Genomic DNA, 14,158 nt, shown 5'->3' with positions numbered 1-14,158 from the left:
GCGCAGCAGCGCTCCCGCTGTGGGTTTGGATCCTATATAGGGATGACCGGTGCGCTCACAGGCTCACTGGCTGAGCGAGGTGTGGCCGGTCTCAAAAAGGACAAAAAAAAAAAAAAAAGTTCCAAAATTCTAATCAAGGCTTGGTCTTTCTAGTGACCAGCCCTCACCCTGAAGCTATCTAGGGGCCAGACAAGAATCGCCTCATTAGAACAAAAGACACTCCTATCACTCTTATCTCTCAGGAAATTCCAAGGGTTTTAGGTCCCAGGAACCAGGAAAAAAGAACAAATATCTTCCTTTACACCACAATTCTGAATCAGAGATATAATTCCAATCAAAAGCAAAATGATTAACAATTATTTTAATAGATGGTAAAAATACATCCACTCTAGTTATGCTAAGAAAAATATTCTATTACGATTATTTTAATATAGTTTGATGCCCTTTTTTAAAAATAAAGGGATCCTAAAGGATAAATATGATAATGAAGTATTAGATGGTTTGATATTTAAAAATAAATTAATAACTTTATATAGATTTACAGTGATAAGATCAAAAGCCATCTGTGAAAACTGTACCAGAATCAAGAAAGGATCTGCAGTGGGGGGCTGAGGGCCTCAGCCACACTCCCCTGATACCTGCAACCAACCCAGTGATGACCACTGAGTTGCTGCAGGAAGCGCCCTGGCCTCCTGAGCCAGGGAAGTTGGGGTCCCGAGGACCTTGGCTATGCCCCCTGACACCCACAACCAGCCCAGCGACAACCACCAAACCACCACTTGAAGCCCCCTGGTCTCCCAAGCTGGGGTGGTGGGGGGCCAAGGGCTTCAGCCACACACCCCTGACATCTGCATCTATCCCAGTAATGACTGAGCCACTGCTAGAAGCCCCCTGGTCTTCCCTGCAGGAATGAGGAGGGCACCATCAGCCTCAACCATGCCCCCCCTTCCTCCTCCTCCCACCTTATTTCCTTCCCCTTTCCCCCTCCCCCCCAACTGCTCCACAACAACATCTTAGAATGTAAAAAAAAAATAATATTAATAAGTAAACTTACAGAAAAAAAAAAAAAAGAACGGATCTCAAGTCTAATTAGAAGTTTAAAACTAAGCCCTCATTCTTTGCAGGAAAACTGAAATCTAATAAGTGGCTTCTTAAGCTAAATTGGATTTGAGGTACTTGATTTTTACATGTAAAGTGTTCAGGTTTTTGGTGCATTTAATTGTACAAAAAAAAACCCAGAATTCTACTAAAACTAAGCTCCGAAATGGCCTAATCTATGTAAAATAACCTAGCAGAGGGCCTGGCACATGGCAGAGGCTCAATAAATACTTAGTTTTCTTCTTTTTCCTCCCCTATCAGTAAATGCATCTCTGCTTTATGAATTAGGTTAAAGGAGTATTAATCATGATACCAGAGTGAAAAAAATTATGATTAAAATAATGAAAAAGAACCAAGAGTTGTAAATAAGACCTAAAATAACCACCTTCTGCACTGTTATCAGGCACCCATCTTCCTTGGGTGGTTAAGCTTTAAAATTGTTCTTAACCACATAAAAGAGAAGCACCTGTGAATGTTTGTGCTCTATTACATATACTTTTACAGAGAAATGGAGCACATAACAACACTGAATTGAAGAAAACTGTCTTTAAAGTCACTTATTTACAATAGATTATCAGTTTCATTAAAAACAAGAAGTTTTCCTGGAAAAGCATGTCCTTTTTTCAAATAAATAAATGATGTTAAGTCCCAATAAAAGAAAATATATAATTAGTGTATTATGGTGACAGAAAATATAAATATATAAAATTGGCTTTCCAGGTAAATAAAGTAATGTGATTTATCTTAACAGAATGTTTTTTAAAATAACTTTGTGAAAAATATGTCAATATGTTCATACATAATGATCACAAATTATGTAGAAGTATGGGAATGTTTTTTTTTCCCCTCTGTATTTTATATTGAAATATTCACTCAATAACACAGAAGAGAAACCATAGCTAAGAACCAATATGTTCATACATAATGATCACAAATTATGTAGAAGTTTGGGAATGTTTTTTTTTTCCCTCTGTATTTTATATTGAAATATTCACTCAATAACACAGAAGAGAAACCATAGCTAAGAAGGCAGAAAGGAGAAGAAGTTGGGAGGAAGCTGTGAAATTTCAAGGAAAAATGTATCATAGACTCATTCCTTTTTAAACTTTAAAAGGACTTTAGAGATAATGGATGCTTCTGGGGTTTCATCAACATTTCATCAATAGAATTTTGTTTTTAAAGGTTTGTATTTTTATGTTTAAAGTCTTTAATTAGAAACAACACATACCCTCAAATGTGTTAATATACCACATTTTAACACTCTGAAGTCCATCAATACATTGACTTGAGTTACCAATTTAATTAGTTTTTGTGTAGAATTTAGAATAAAGCTCTTCCACCATCTCTGATTCACTGAAGAAGTCTTAGGAGGGCAAGATTAGAAAGATTTATCTTCATGAATCAGGATTTTCTGGACACCATGAATCCAAAATGATATGTAAATAAATTGGATATTGAGGCTGCTGCTAGTTGTTCTAGGAAATGTTAATAGACATTATCTGATTAAAGAAGTTTAGGAAATACTTATTAACAAAGTTAAACAGATTTCCTTATGATTTCACATAAAGAGGGTGAGCGACCACAAGAAAGAGAGTTCTCTCTTAAGTTTCTGGCTGAGAAAATGTGAAAGGCCATCATTCATAGCTCACAATTAGAAACAGCAAGTTCAGATAAAGGAGGTAATATTAACTGATCAAAATCCCATTTACTGTTTGTTGAATTTGTCACCACAAATTCCATTATAGCCTATGAGATCTAGGCATGTCTACCGACTAAGACAAAGTAAATCCAGTTTTAAAACAACAGGATTGGATCATATTCATGCTTTCATTCACTCATTTATTCATGCATTTAATCAGTGACTATTACTCAACGAACATTTATTGGGAAGCTATGGTGTGCCAGGCACTGGGGAATATAAGAAGCAGCAAGAGCCCTCTGAACTCAAAGATCTTCTCAGTTTATCAGGAGATAAATATTAGATAACCAGAAATTGTTTATAATATACAGTGATACACATAATATTTGTCCATCTATTTGCACAGCATGTTAGAATTTATACAATTCTTATAAAAGTAAATTAAATTGAAAAGTTTATCTTTTTTTTTTCTTTACCTTGTCCAAATTTCATTTTTTCAAACAACGATTTTCCTTGTTCCTGTATTGGGTCATCTGAACAAGGTACTTCTGAAAGTGAAAGGAAATGTTACTAATAATTTTGCTGAATTAGGGACTGCCCTGGTCAAACCAGGATGCAATGATCACCACCCTAGCTATGGAAAATGTAAATAGCTCTTCCTAGTGCCCCTTATTCCCATACAACACTATCCTAAAGAGTGTAATCATCAAAAAGCATAAGAGAACAGACTATGCTTGTAATCTGAGGTAGGTTTATGATAGCCACAGGAACTTACTATTTTTTTAGAACTTCTGTTCTCTATAGTGTCAGAGCCACAACTTTCATGACCATATTTTGATACGTATAAGAGGGAGAAGAATTCTCTCCTGAATGCTTTGCTTGTAATAGAGTTAGAGCATTTTATATTTTTCTAACTTGCCAGGTCTTTGAATTTCTGTCAGGTGCCACAAAACCTAGTACAAAATAATCCTAATCAAGGAGGTTCAAACGAAACTCCAACAGCAGCTTACAGAATGCCAGGAGGGATCTGCCCCTAGATTCCTTGGCCCAGTCCAACGTAGCAAGAAGCTGGCTGGCACACTAGTGCCTCAGTTCTCAAATTAGCATTAACACTTTCCAAAATAACTAAAGGAAAGACAAATCAGAATTTCTGGGAAGAAATTAATAACAAGAAACTATATTACAGGCAACAGAAGCAACAGTTCGGAACCCATTTCTGATTACATGTTCCTTTGAGGAAGGAAATGCCTGTCAGTTGAAAATGCCTGCCTGGAACTAGAAAATCTGAGGAGCAAATGACCTTCATGACATGAAAAAGAACCTATCATTCTGCTTTGACTCTTCAGATCAGAAGTAGAAAGGGTTTGCTTGGCTTTTCTTCAAGTGTGTGTGTGCATGTCTTTGTGTATGTGTGTGTGTGTTTGAGAGAGAGAGCATGTGCGTGCTTTAGCAATTCCACCCTCAGGAATCCTTCAGATCAGAAGTAGAAAGGGTTTGCTTGGCTTTTCTTCAAGTGTGTGTGTGCATGTCTTTGTGTATGTGTGTGTGTGTGTGTTTGAGAGAGAGAGCATGTGCGTGCTTTAGCAATTCCACCCTCAGGAATCAAAGTAAAAGGTTGAATGTTAATTATCTTCTGCATAAGAAATCAAACACTACTAGTTATCCAAAGTCTATAATCAGGCTGGCTGCATAAGACTCACTTTTAAAAATTCTGGTTACTAAGACTCACCCCACGATTTGATCTGCAGTCAGGGTTAAGAACAAAGACCGTGAATTACTACAAGAACTCCTTCCAGTGCCTTAAGCCCTTTTTGTTTTTAACTGGTCTGTTTCCCAAAAATGATGAAAAGCACTTTTGAGGCTGTCTTCAGAAAACTGGAGAGAATGCACCCTTATATGAAGTCAGCTTTTGAGACAGAGTAGGATCCTAAGAGGTTATGGTGGATTAGGTATAAAGTTTGGAGAGAAAAGTAGTTTGAACTATTGGGGCTTGTTGTAAGGAAAGGAATAATCCCAGGGAGCACCTAGATAGGGATTTGGTGATAGAATCCTGTTTAGTTCTTGACCTCTTGACCCTTATTTCTGTTTTGCACCCCCTCTCTGCCTATATTGTCCCCAACTGTCCTGAGATGGGGACACTGGGGAAAAAAGAGGGGGTGCTACAACAGCGGAAGGTAACATAACATTGGTTACGTCTGTTTTTCAGAAATGTATGCTGCCCTTTCCCAGATCATTTCAAAATATGCTGCTCATTGGTGAAGACCACATCCTATTTAGTTTTCTCAGGCTAAAGTTTATTCCATCTGATAAAAGGTATCAGTTTACTCTAATAAGCAGAAATTTATTTTAGTACCTATGTTTATTTATTTTTTTTTATTTTTTCTTGGTGGCTAGCTGGTACCAGGATCCAAACCCCTAACCTTGGTGTTACTAACACCATGCTCTAACCAAGTGAGCCCCAAGTATCTATTTCTAGATAGTATGTAAAACTAACCTTCAGGAAGGAAAAAATACAATTTTTCCCCTTTTATAAGACACTTAAAAAAAAACCTACCCAAAGTAAGTACAACATAGATTCAGAAAAAGAAATTCTGAGAAATGGTGTTATATCTTAAATTCTCCTAGAAACTGTGGTTAAAAATGGAAAGCTATAAAACAAACAAACAACACAAATGAACAAACTGAAANAGCCCCAAGTATCTATTTCTAGATAGTATGTAAAACTAACCTTCAGGAAGGAAAAAATACAATTTTTCCCCTTTTATAAGACACTTAAAAAAAAACCTACCCAAAGTAAGTACAACATAGATTCAGAAAAAGAAATTCTGAGAAATGGTGTTATATCTTAAATTCTCCTAGAAACTGTGGTTAAAAATGGAAAGCTATAAAACAAACAAACAACACAAATGAACAAACTGAAAATAAGTGTTGGTGGCGATGTGGAGAAATTGGAACCCTTCTATATACATTGCTGGTGGGAATGTAAAATAGTTCAGCTACTGTAGAAAACAGTTTGGCTGTCTTTCAAAAAGTTAAACATAGAATTACTATATGATATAGCAATAGCAATTCAGCTCCTCGGTATATACCCCAAAGAACTGAAAACAGGTACTCAAGCAAATATATGTATGTGCATGTTAATTGCAGCTTTATTCCCAATAGCCAAAAAGTGGAAACAACCCCAATGTCCACCAAAGGATGAATGGACAAATTGTGGCATATCTATATAGTAGAATATTATTCAGCCATAAAAAGGAATGAAGTATTGTTACATGCTACAACATGAATGATCCTGAAAAGCACTATTCTAAGTGAAANCTACTGTAGAAAACAGTTTGGCTGTCTTTCAAAAAGTTAAACATAGAATTACTATATGATATAGCAATAGCAATTCAGCTCCTCGGTATATACCCCAAAGAACTGAAAACAGGTACTCAAGCAAATATATGTATGTGCATGTTAATTGCAGCTTTATTCCCAATAGCCAAAAAGTGGAAACAACCCCAATGCCCACCAAAGGATGAATGGACAAATTGTGGCATATCTATATAGTAGAATATTATTCAGCCATAAAAAGGAATGAAGTATTGTTACATGCTACAACATGAATGATCCTGAAAAGCACTATTCTAAGTGAAAGAAGTCAGACACAAAAGGTCACATATTGTATGGTTTCATTTATATGATATATTCAAATAGGCAAATCCATACAGAAGGAAAGCAGACTGGAGGTTCCCAGAGACTGGGAAAAGGGGAGAATGGGCAGTAACTGCTGAATGGGTATAGGGTTTATTTTGGGGGTGATAAAAGTGTTTTGGAACTACACAGAGGTGTTAGTTTCACAATACTGTGAATGTACTAAATGTCACTGCATTGTTCACTTTAAAACAGTTGATTGTAATGGTTAACTGTGAATTTCACCTCGATGAAAAAAAAAAAAAAAAGACCAAAAAATGGAGCGCTTTTTCAGCAGGTTCGGGTATTTTTATCCCACAACTAATAAAAGGGTGTTGTTCTGCACATACCTGGAAGACAAGGTTGATGTTGCTGAGGTACCAAGTTTGGTTCTGGAGGTATAGGTACTTCCTCAGAAACATATTTTAAAAGCTCCTTCCCAAGATATGTTACCTGTACATAATTAAGTACAGAACTTAAAAATCATACATTCTGTAAGAGATAAATACACCTATCTCCTGCAAATTGTAAGTTCTGTAAAGTATTGATTGTTGTATATCATAGACTGGTAAACTATAGTCCACAACCAAATCCAGCCTGCCACTTTTTCTTATAAATAAGATTTTATTGGAATACAGTGACACCCATTCATTTACTTATATCTATGGCTACTTTTGTGCTATAACAGAATTGAGTAATTGTGACAGAGACCGTATATGCACAAAGCCTAAAATATTTATTATCTGGCCTTTTCCCCTTAGCACTTCACATACTGCCTGACAATTCTGGGTAAATGACTCTGAAGTCCCAAATTTAAGCAATATTCTTAAATCCTCTGAGCCTCAGTTTGTGTGTTTGTAAAACACGTATCTCCAGCTTGTTACGTTGTTGTGAGAATGAAAAGAGATAATGTATGAAAATCATTTGGCATACTAGCTAGCACATCTCAAGTGTTCAATAAATGCTTGTTAAATTGAACAGAGTGAGGAAGGTTTAGGATATCTCCAGCTTGTTACGTTGTTGTGAGAATGAAAAGAGATAATGTATGAAAATCATTTGGCATACTATCTAGCACATCTCAAGTGTTCAATAAATGCTTGTTAAATTGAACAGAGTGAGGAAGGTTTAGGGGATCTGTAACATATAGGTACCCTTTGGGCTCAATCCTATGACTAAACAAAGCCTGGTAATGGAAATTAAACAGACTTGGCCTACTCAGAGTGGCAATCCCTCCTCGCTTGCCATGGAAAGGAGGAGAAGATCCTGAATGCCGTTTGTTAGTTCTCCAAACAACAAATAATTAGAAATGGATTTTCTATGTGTTATGCCCTGACAATGTCCAATACATCTTACACACTAATCAAAGTGCAGGCTCAGTATGTTCTCACCTATATCTCAGACCTGAAGTATATTTTTTTCAGCTAGTGCTGGGTAATAAATATAGTGTGGTAATAGAAAGTGGCTTACACATATCACTAGGGTAATTCAGAATACAATGAACACATCTTTAAGAAAATCCAGAGTTAAAAATCTATTTTCCACAAGGTAGGAATGATTTACTGAACAGGGTAATAATGAATAGACCTCAAATGAATGGGTACTAGGTCACTTCTAGAAACTGTGTATTTCATATTAGTGCCTGTGCTCCAGCTGGCTAAAGCATTTCCATATGATTCAAACTCTGAATTGTGAATTAAATCTTACTGGATCCAAATCTAGCTCATATATGCCTGCTCTGAAGCAAAAGCCACTCCCGCTGAGAGTAAACATCAGGATCCCCTTGGCAAAGCTGTGTAGCAGCCCAGCTACTTGGGTAGGAGGTATGAGTCATCTTCGTGTCTAGTGGCTCTATCACTCTATCTGATGCAGGAAAACACCTAGTTTTTTGGATTCTTGCCTGACAACCATTCACCTCTGGCCCCATACCCCCACCACCATTCTCAGAACTAGGCAGTAGAAATGTTCACATTTACCAATGTAGCAAAAAGTTCCTTTCATCAAGAAGTGACTGAATTTCAGTAGTTTCTCCAAGACAAGAAGAGCTTTCTGTGGTAAACTTTAAAAGACTTTAAAAGAGGCTTTTAAATATTGTAAAGAAACTCATTGGGGGTAATGTTTCCCAGCTTGGAGTATTTACTAGAAGTACATGAGTGCTCACAGTAACTTATAAAACTTTGTTTTTGTTTTTTGGATATTCTAAAAAAAGTTATCTAAACCTGCTCAGATAATCTGTATGAAAATATTATACCCAATAATTGCCCTATTTTTAGTACCCATGTCACGTTTGCATTTGGCTTCACTGTCACATAGGTGCTAAATAGTATGACTCTAATTGACATAGCTGTTGAAAAAAATACTAGAGGCAATGTGATATGTAAATGAGGCGTTAGTTCAGAGTGAGGACCAAATGATGTCACAACCAGCTATTCCAATGCAGGAAATGTAGTCGTTACCATAGAGAAAAAGAGGGGGAGAATTGAGTCATGATTGGGCACACTTTAGAACAGCACGTTGAGCTTAAAAGAACCTAAGCTACAACAGTCACTACCATATTCATGCTGTGAGCAAAGACTCAGTTTCAGCCAAACAGTATAATCTATCATAAATTTAAGAAACCTTGTAATAAAAGGAGATTTCCATGGGTAAGATATTAATGACTAACATTCACATATGAATTATGAATCTGTGGAAAGTATTATGCAAAGGAACTAAGGTGAACTAAAGCAGATGGCCTGGTGACTCAAGGGGTGAGAAATAAAAATACTTCAGGGAAAAAAAAAATCAGAGAGACTATATAGCAGACAAAATCCAGAATGTGCTTATGTAAGTGAAGGAACTGAAACACAGTGCTGGAAGCACCTGCTACATTCTCCTAGACCAGAATGCAGAGTTGGGGCACAGGATTCACAGTAAGCTATACCCCCTGTTACTGGTGCACTGAGGCACACTGTAATGGCTAGTGGAGGTTAATATCTGCAGTAAAGGTGGATGTCTACTGATTCGTACTTTTCCAGGTGAATCATTTTAAGACTGTTCCTGAAGTGGTGCCATGGACACCTGGAGGTGAACATTGGACCTCAAGAGTGTCAGTCATTACTGGGCTTATAACTCAGAAGCCAGAACTGAAGGGCAAGCTACTAAGTCGGGCAGGTCTGAATAAAAATATTTATTTTTCAAAGGCTAGCCATTCATAGATAAGACTGTTCAAACATAAAAATACACTGTAATTTCTGTGGGTCTTAGGCCCCTTGCCTATTTCTTTTGTGAAAATATTTATTTTTCAAAGGCTAGCCATTCATAGATAAGACTATTCAAACATAAAAATACACTGTAATTTCTGTGGGTCTTAGGCCCCTTGCCTATTTCTTTTGTATTTAGGAGAAGATTTTGCTTTATTTCATTAGAATAATAACAACATATACTAACTAAGTTATCAAAACACCAGTGGTCCCAAATTTTCTATATGGAGTCACAAAGACCAAAATCACTTGGGGGGATAAAAGAGGGAAGATTAGGGGCATTAAGGTTTCTGGGACCAGATGAGGCACAAGGAAGGGGAGGCTCAGTCAGCTATGCAACCATGATCATCGGAATATGGCAAATAGAAGTTGTGAGAGGAAGCATGCAGCATATCACAAAAGGGACACATGAGGACAAAAATTTGACTGGAGATCTTTCAGATTTCTTTAAAAAAATATGAAAAAATAGTTTCATCATCAAAAAATATGTACCTTTCCATTTGAATATGAAGTTAAAGATAAACTTAAGAGTAACCCACCTTACTCCAAGCATAATTCCAAGTCACATAACTGTTGCCTCCCAGAAGATCCTTGAGCCAGGTGACTGGGTTTTGATAAATCTGACCATTTTCTACCTTAATTTTACCACTCAATAAAATACTGGCTTTGTGGGTAGTCTCCTAAAAAAAAGAAACAAAAATTAGTATAAAAATAGCTGAAATATGTGAACTTTTGCTTCTGGCCATGATGAAGTAACAGGGACCAGATTTACTCTAACACTCAACACAACTGAAAAACAGACAAAATATATTAAAAAATGGTTTGAAAGATAAAAAACATCAGGCAACTAAATAGAGTGATCTCTGAGAGATGAGAATTAATGAGGTGAGCCCTAGCTTACTGCCTTGAGAGAGTTTCCAGGTCATGGTGCAGGGAAAGGTAATCTAGGCAAAGCTTGTGGACTCCCTGAGTTGAGACAGAGCTGAGAGTCTAGGGAGGCAAGAGGGCTAGAGTATGCAGGGAAGAGTACTGAAGAAGAGAGAAATAAAAACAGATAACTCTGTAGATATTCAGGGAGTCCTCCTTAAGTATCCAGCTGAGTATGTGAGTGAAGAAATTACCAAAGACAGGAAAAAGAACCATTTAAAAGAGCTAGAGGTGATGGTACTTGGCACCCTCACAGGGCAGGGAATAGTGCCTGTTTCCAACAGCAAGACTAGAAAAACATCAAGACTAATGGGGCATTGGTAGGGTACATGGAAGAGTCTTGCCTCAATACTGGAAAATAATTAACCCTAGACTTGACAGTGCTTCAATCCTGCCTAACAAATTTTAAAATTAAGACCCTAAAGGATCAAAATGTTTCCAAGTAGTTTACCCGTATCCTAGAACAAATTTCCAAAATATTTATAAGAATACAAAAATACCCAGCATCTGACAAAACAAATTTCACAGTGCCTGGGATCCAAAAAAAAATTAACAGGACTGAAAAGCAGCTGGAAAATACAAGAAGATATGAAGGAGATAAAGCAGTTAATTGAAAATGACTGATAACTGGCACAGATGTTAGAATTAAGAGATAAGAACAGTAAATAGTTACAATCATATTCCATATGTTTAAAATGGAAGATATAAAAAAGACTCAAACTCCTGGAGATGAAAATTACAATATATGAAATGAAAAGTACACTGGACGGGATTAATGACAGATTAGATACTGCAAACAAAATGATTAGTGAATTTTCAAAGACACAGCAATAGGCACTGCACAAAAATGAAACAGAGAAAAGATAATTTTTTAAAAAAATTAACAGTGCATGAGTGAGTTATGCAACTCCAAAAAACCTAAGTTGTGAATAACTGAAGTATAAAAAGGAGTGTATAAAAAGGAAAAAAATTTGAAGAAATGATGGCTCAAATTTTTCCAAATTTGAGAAACTTTTGGGGGTGATAGATATGTTCATTATCTTTTTTGTGGTCATGGTTTCACAGGTATATACACATGCCAAAACTTGTCAAACCATACACTTTAAATATGTGCAGTATATTATATGTCAATTATATTTCAATAAAACTGTTAAACAAAAAAATAGCTGAAATATAAAAATTCTATTGAAATTTCTTATAGTTGATCCAGAGAAGTAACCGCAACTGTCAAAATTTGAGTTAATGTAACTAATTTACTAAAATTTGAGCTGCTTTGTCTAATCTGAGGTAGGTAGTACTTAGCAATAAATTGGCTGACAGGCAAGCAAACAGGAACATTGAGGGATGAGATCAAGCCATTAATTAGGTCATAAAACTATACTTTGGAACTTTAAAATTAAAATATTTTGCCCCTAACTTATAAATAAAGCTTATTAACTATGAAAATGCCTTATTATTCAGAAATGGGAAGGGTTGGAAACAGGTATAATTTGGATTAAATTCCAGTTAGCCTGGATTGATTTCTGTTGGATTGGTCCACAAGCAAAGACACATTCAAGGACTCTGCAACCTTTTCCACTCTGAATTCCTCTTCCAAAAAGTGAATGTGGGGAAAGAGGAGAGCAAGCCCCATGTGTAGCCATGCCTAACAGAACCTTTTTTTCCCTCTTCTATTTTTATGCATATGTCATATTGTTTTAATTGAGTCAGATTACCCAAACTCCAAGTCGCTCTTTGGTTCTAAATTGAGCTTCTATGGAAGATGAATTTATATTTATCCTTAGGAATGCTTTACCAGTACACTGGTAGTTCTCAACATTTTGGAACTAAAGACAGCTCTAATTCATTATTTTTATGTTGGCTTTAAGTCCTTTCTGCTGCAATATAATTGAAGCCAAAGGTGCTTGTGCCTATAATATCATAGCAATTCCAGAAGCATGGTTTCACTTGCTGAGAATATGATGGTTGTGTCCCTCCATTCAGGAAGCCCAGCCAAACCCCATTTCCCTAATCAGAGCTGAATATCTACACTATGTGACAACATTTACTCATTTATAAAATTTACAAGATTTTAGAGAAAAAAAAATAATAGAATACCTGTGTTTTGAATTCCAGAATGTTACTTCCTGGATTAATTCTTCCTAATAATATCAAATCCTTTATCTGCATACATTTCTTTTTAGGAGTTGTGCTGTAGTTTAAAGGTTTTTTCATAGTATATTGACGGCCAGACCCAGAGAAAGAGGAGATCTGACTTTCATTTGCATGTGGAACAAGAGTAGCTGATTTTTTAAGATATGGTTTCATCTGATGCACAGTATCACTGCCTAAGACAGCAATCCCATGATGTGCCAGGGATTCTGATGCCCCTTTAGGTGGTTGCTGGGAAGCTGTCTTCTTGTTTCCTCTTTTCGGATCACAATTGGAGAGGCCCTGATCACAAATAGCAATTAATGGATGGACATCATTTTTGGAAACTAAACTTGTGGCTTCTGAATTATTTAATGTGCCAGTTACTGTGGAAGGACTATAGAATTCACATCCTTTGGCTGTAGTTTCTGTAAGATTTTCTTTTTGTGAATATTCCACTTGAGCAATAAAAGGAACAGGTTGTGATGGTAATTTAATCGTCTTGGTGCCATTTGAATGTCCGGATTTTGATAACATATCCAAGGTACAGTCATTGACATTTTGTTTAGAATTCATCTCATTTCCAGAAAATTCTTCCATTCTCACTATCTCTGGATTTAAACAAATGTTGGTATTTTGGCTGTCATTCCAAGTTTCCAGAGACAATTGTGTTTCCTGCATACTTCCACAAACAAGACTGACAGGAGACAGCGAACCTGATTGGGGCTGCATTGCATTTTCCAGACTGATAAGCTCTTGGCTGTCCTTTTCACTAGAGATTTCTGAGCTGGATGGCAGTTTCCTTAAACTAAGACCAGACAATGATGTGACATTCTTATAGTTTTGAATTTTCAGGCTTATTTTTTTCTGTTTTTTTGCCACAACTAAAAGGTTCTTCTGTCTTGTGGCCAAGTTGGCCAGTTGTTCTCTTAGGGCTCCATGCTTAAACGACTCTATGGATACCCTACAGGGAGAAAAAGAAAGAGGGAAAAAAATACAAAAACAGTAGAAAACATTTTTTAGTAGTTATTTAGGTGTTAAAAGGTTACTTCATCTCAATTTTAATCACCTTGAAGTACACAAGAGTCTACCTTTGCAATGTATTTCCTTTGAGAGGAAACTGACTCCTTTATTTAAGGTAAGTTTACCTTTTTTAGGAGGTGACAGTTTGCTTATCTAGATATACAATTGTATCATTATTTATCAGTTGTGAGTCAACCCTAAAAGAGAAACAAAACTTGGGTTGTTTACCTAGATATCTACTAGTCTTTGGTTGGAAGATAGCAACTGGTGGCTGATAACCATCATTTTTAAAGTTTGGGGTTTGCTTACATGTTTAAAGTGGAAAGGTCCATTAGGAAGGGAAATGTGGGACAAATTCAACTCAAGTTCCCTTAGCTATGGAGGAACAATACTGTTTTGTGAACAGTGATAACTCAGCTAGACCTAA

At 36.4% G+C, this 14,158-nt stretch overlaps 1 protein-coding gene across 1 annotated transcript in view; it reads right to left on the bottom strand.

The window, feature by feature from the left end:
- ANKRD31 (ankyrin repeat domain 31) overlaps positions 1 to 14,158 on the bottom strand; it is a 95,844-nt gene that overhangs the window by 8,373 nt on the left and 73,313 nt on the right. Inside the window, exons 17-20 of the mRNA XM_008578110.1 lie at positions 12,676 to 13,672; positions 10,191 to 10,331; positions 6,763 to 6,865; positions 3,214 to 3,285 (exon numbers count right to left, since the gene is read on the bottom strand). Of these exons, the coding sequence (XP_008576332.1) occupies positions 3,214 to 3,285; positions 6,763 to 6,865; positions 10,191 to 10,331; positions 12,676 to 13,672 (1,313 nt within the window). The remainder of the gene's footprint in view (positions 1 to 3,213; positions 3,286 to 6,762; positions 6,866 to 10,190; positions 10,332 to 12,675; positions 13,673 to 14,158) is intronic.

The sequence above is a fragment of the Galeopterus variegatus genome, unplaced genomic scaffold (genome assembly GCF_000696425.1).
Source record: "Galeopterus variegatus unplaced genomic scaffold, G_variegatus-3.0.2 Scaffold1632, whole genome shotgun sequence".
Lineage (NCBI taxonomy): Eukaryota > Metazoa > Chordata > Mammalia > Dermoptera > Cynocephalidae > Galeopterus > Galeopterus variegatus.
Note: the sequence above shows the minus strand (reverse complement) of the source record. Positions and strands in the feature narration are given on the sequence as shown.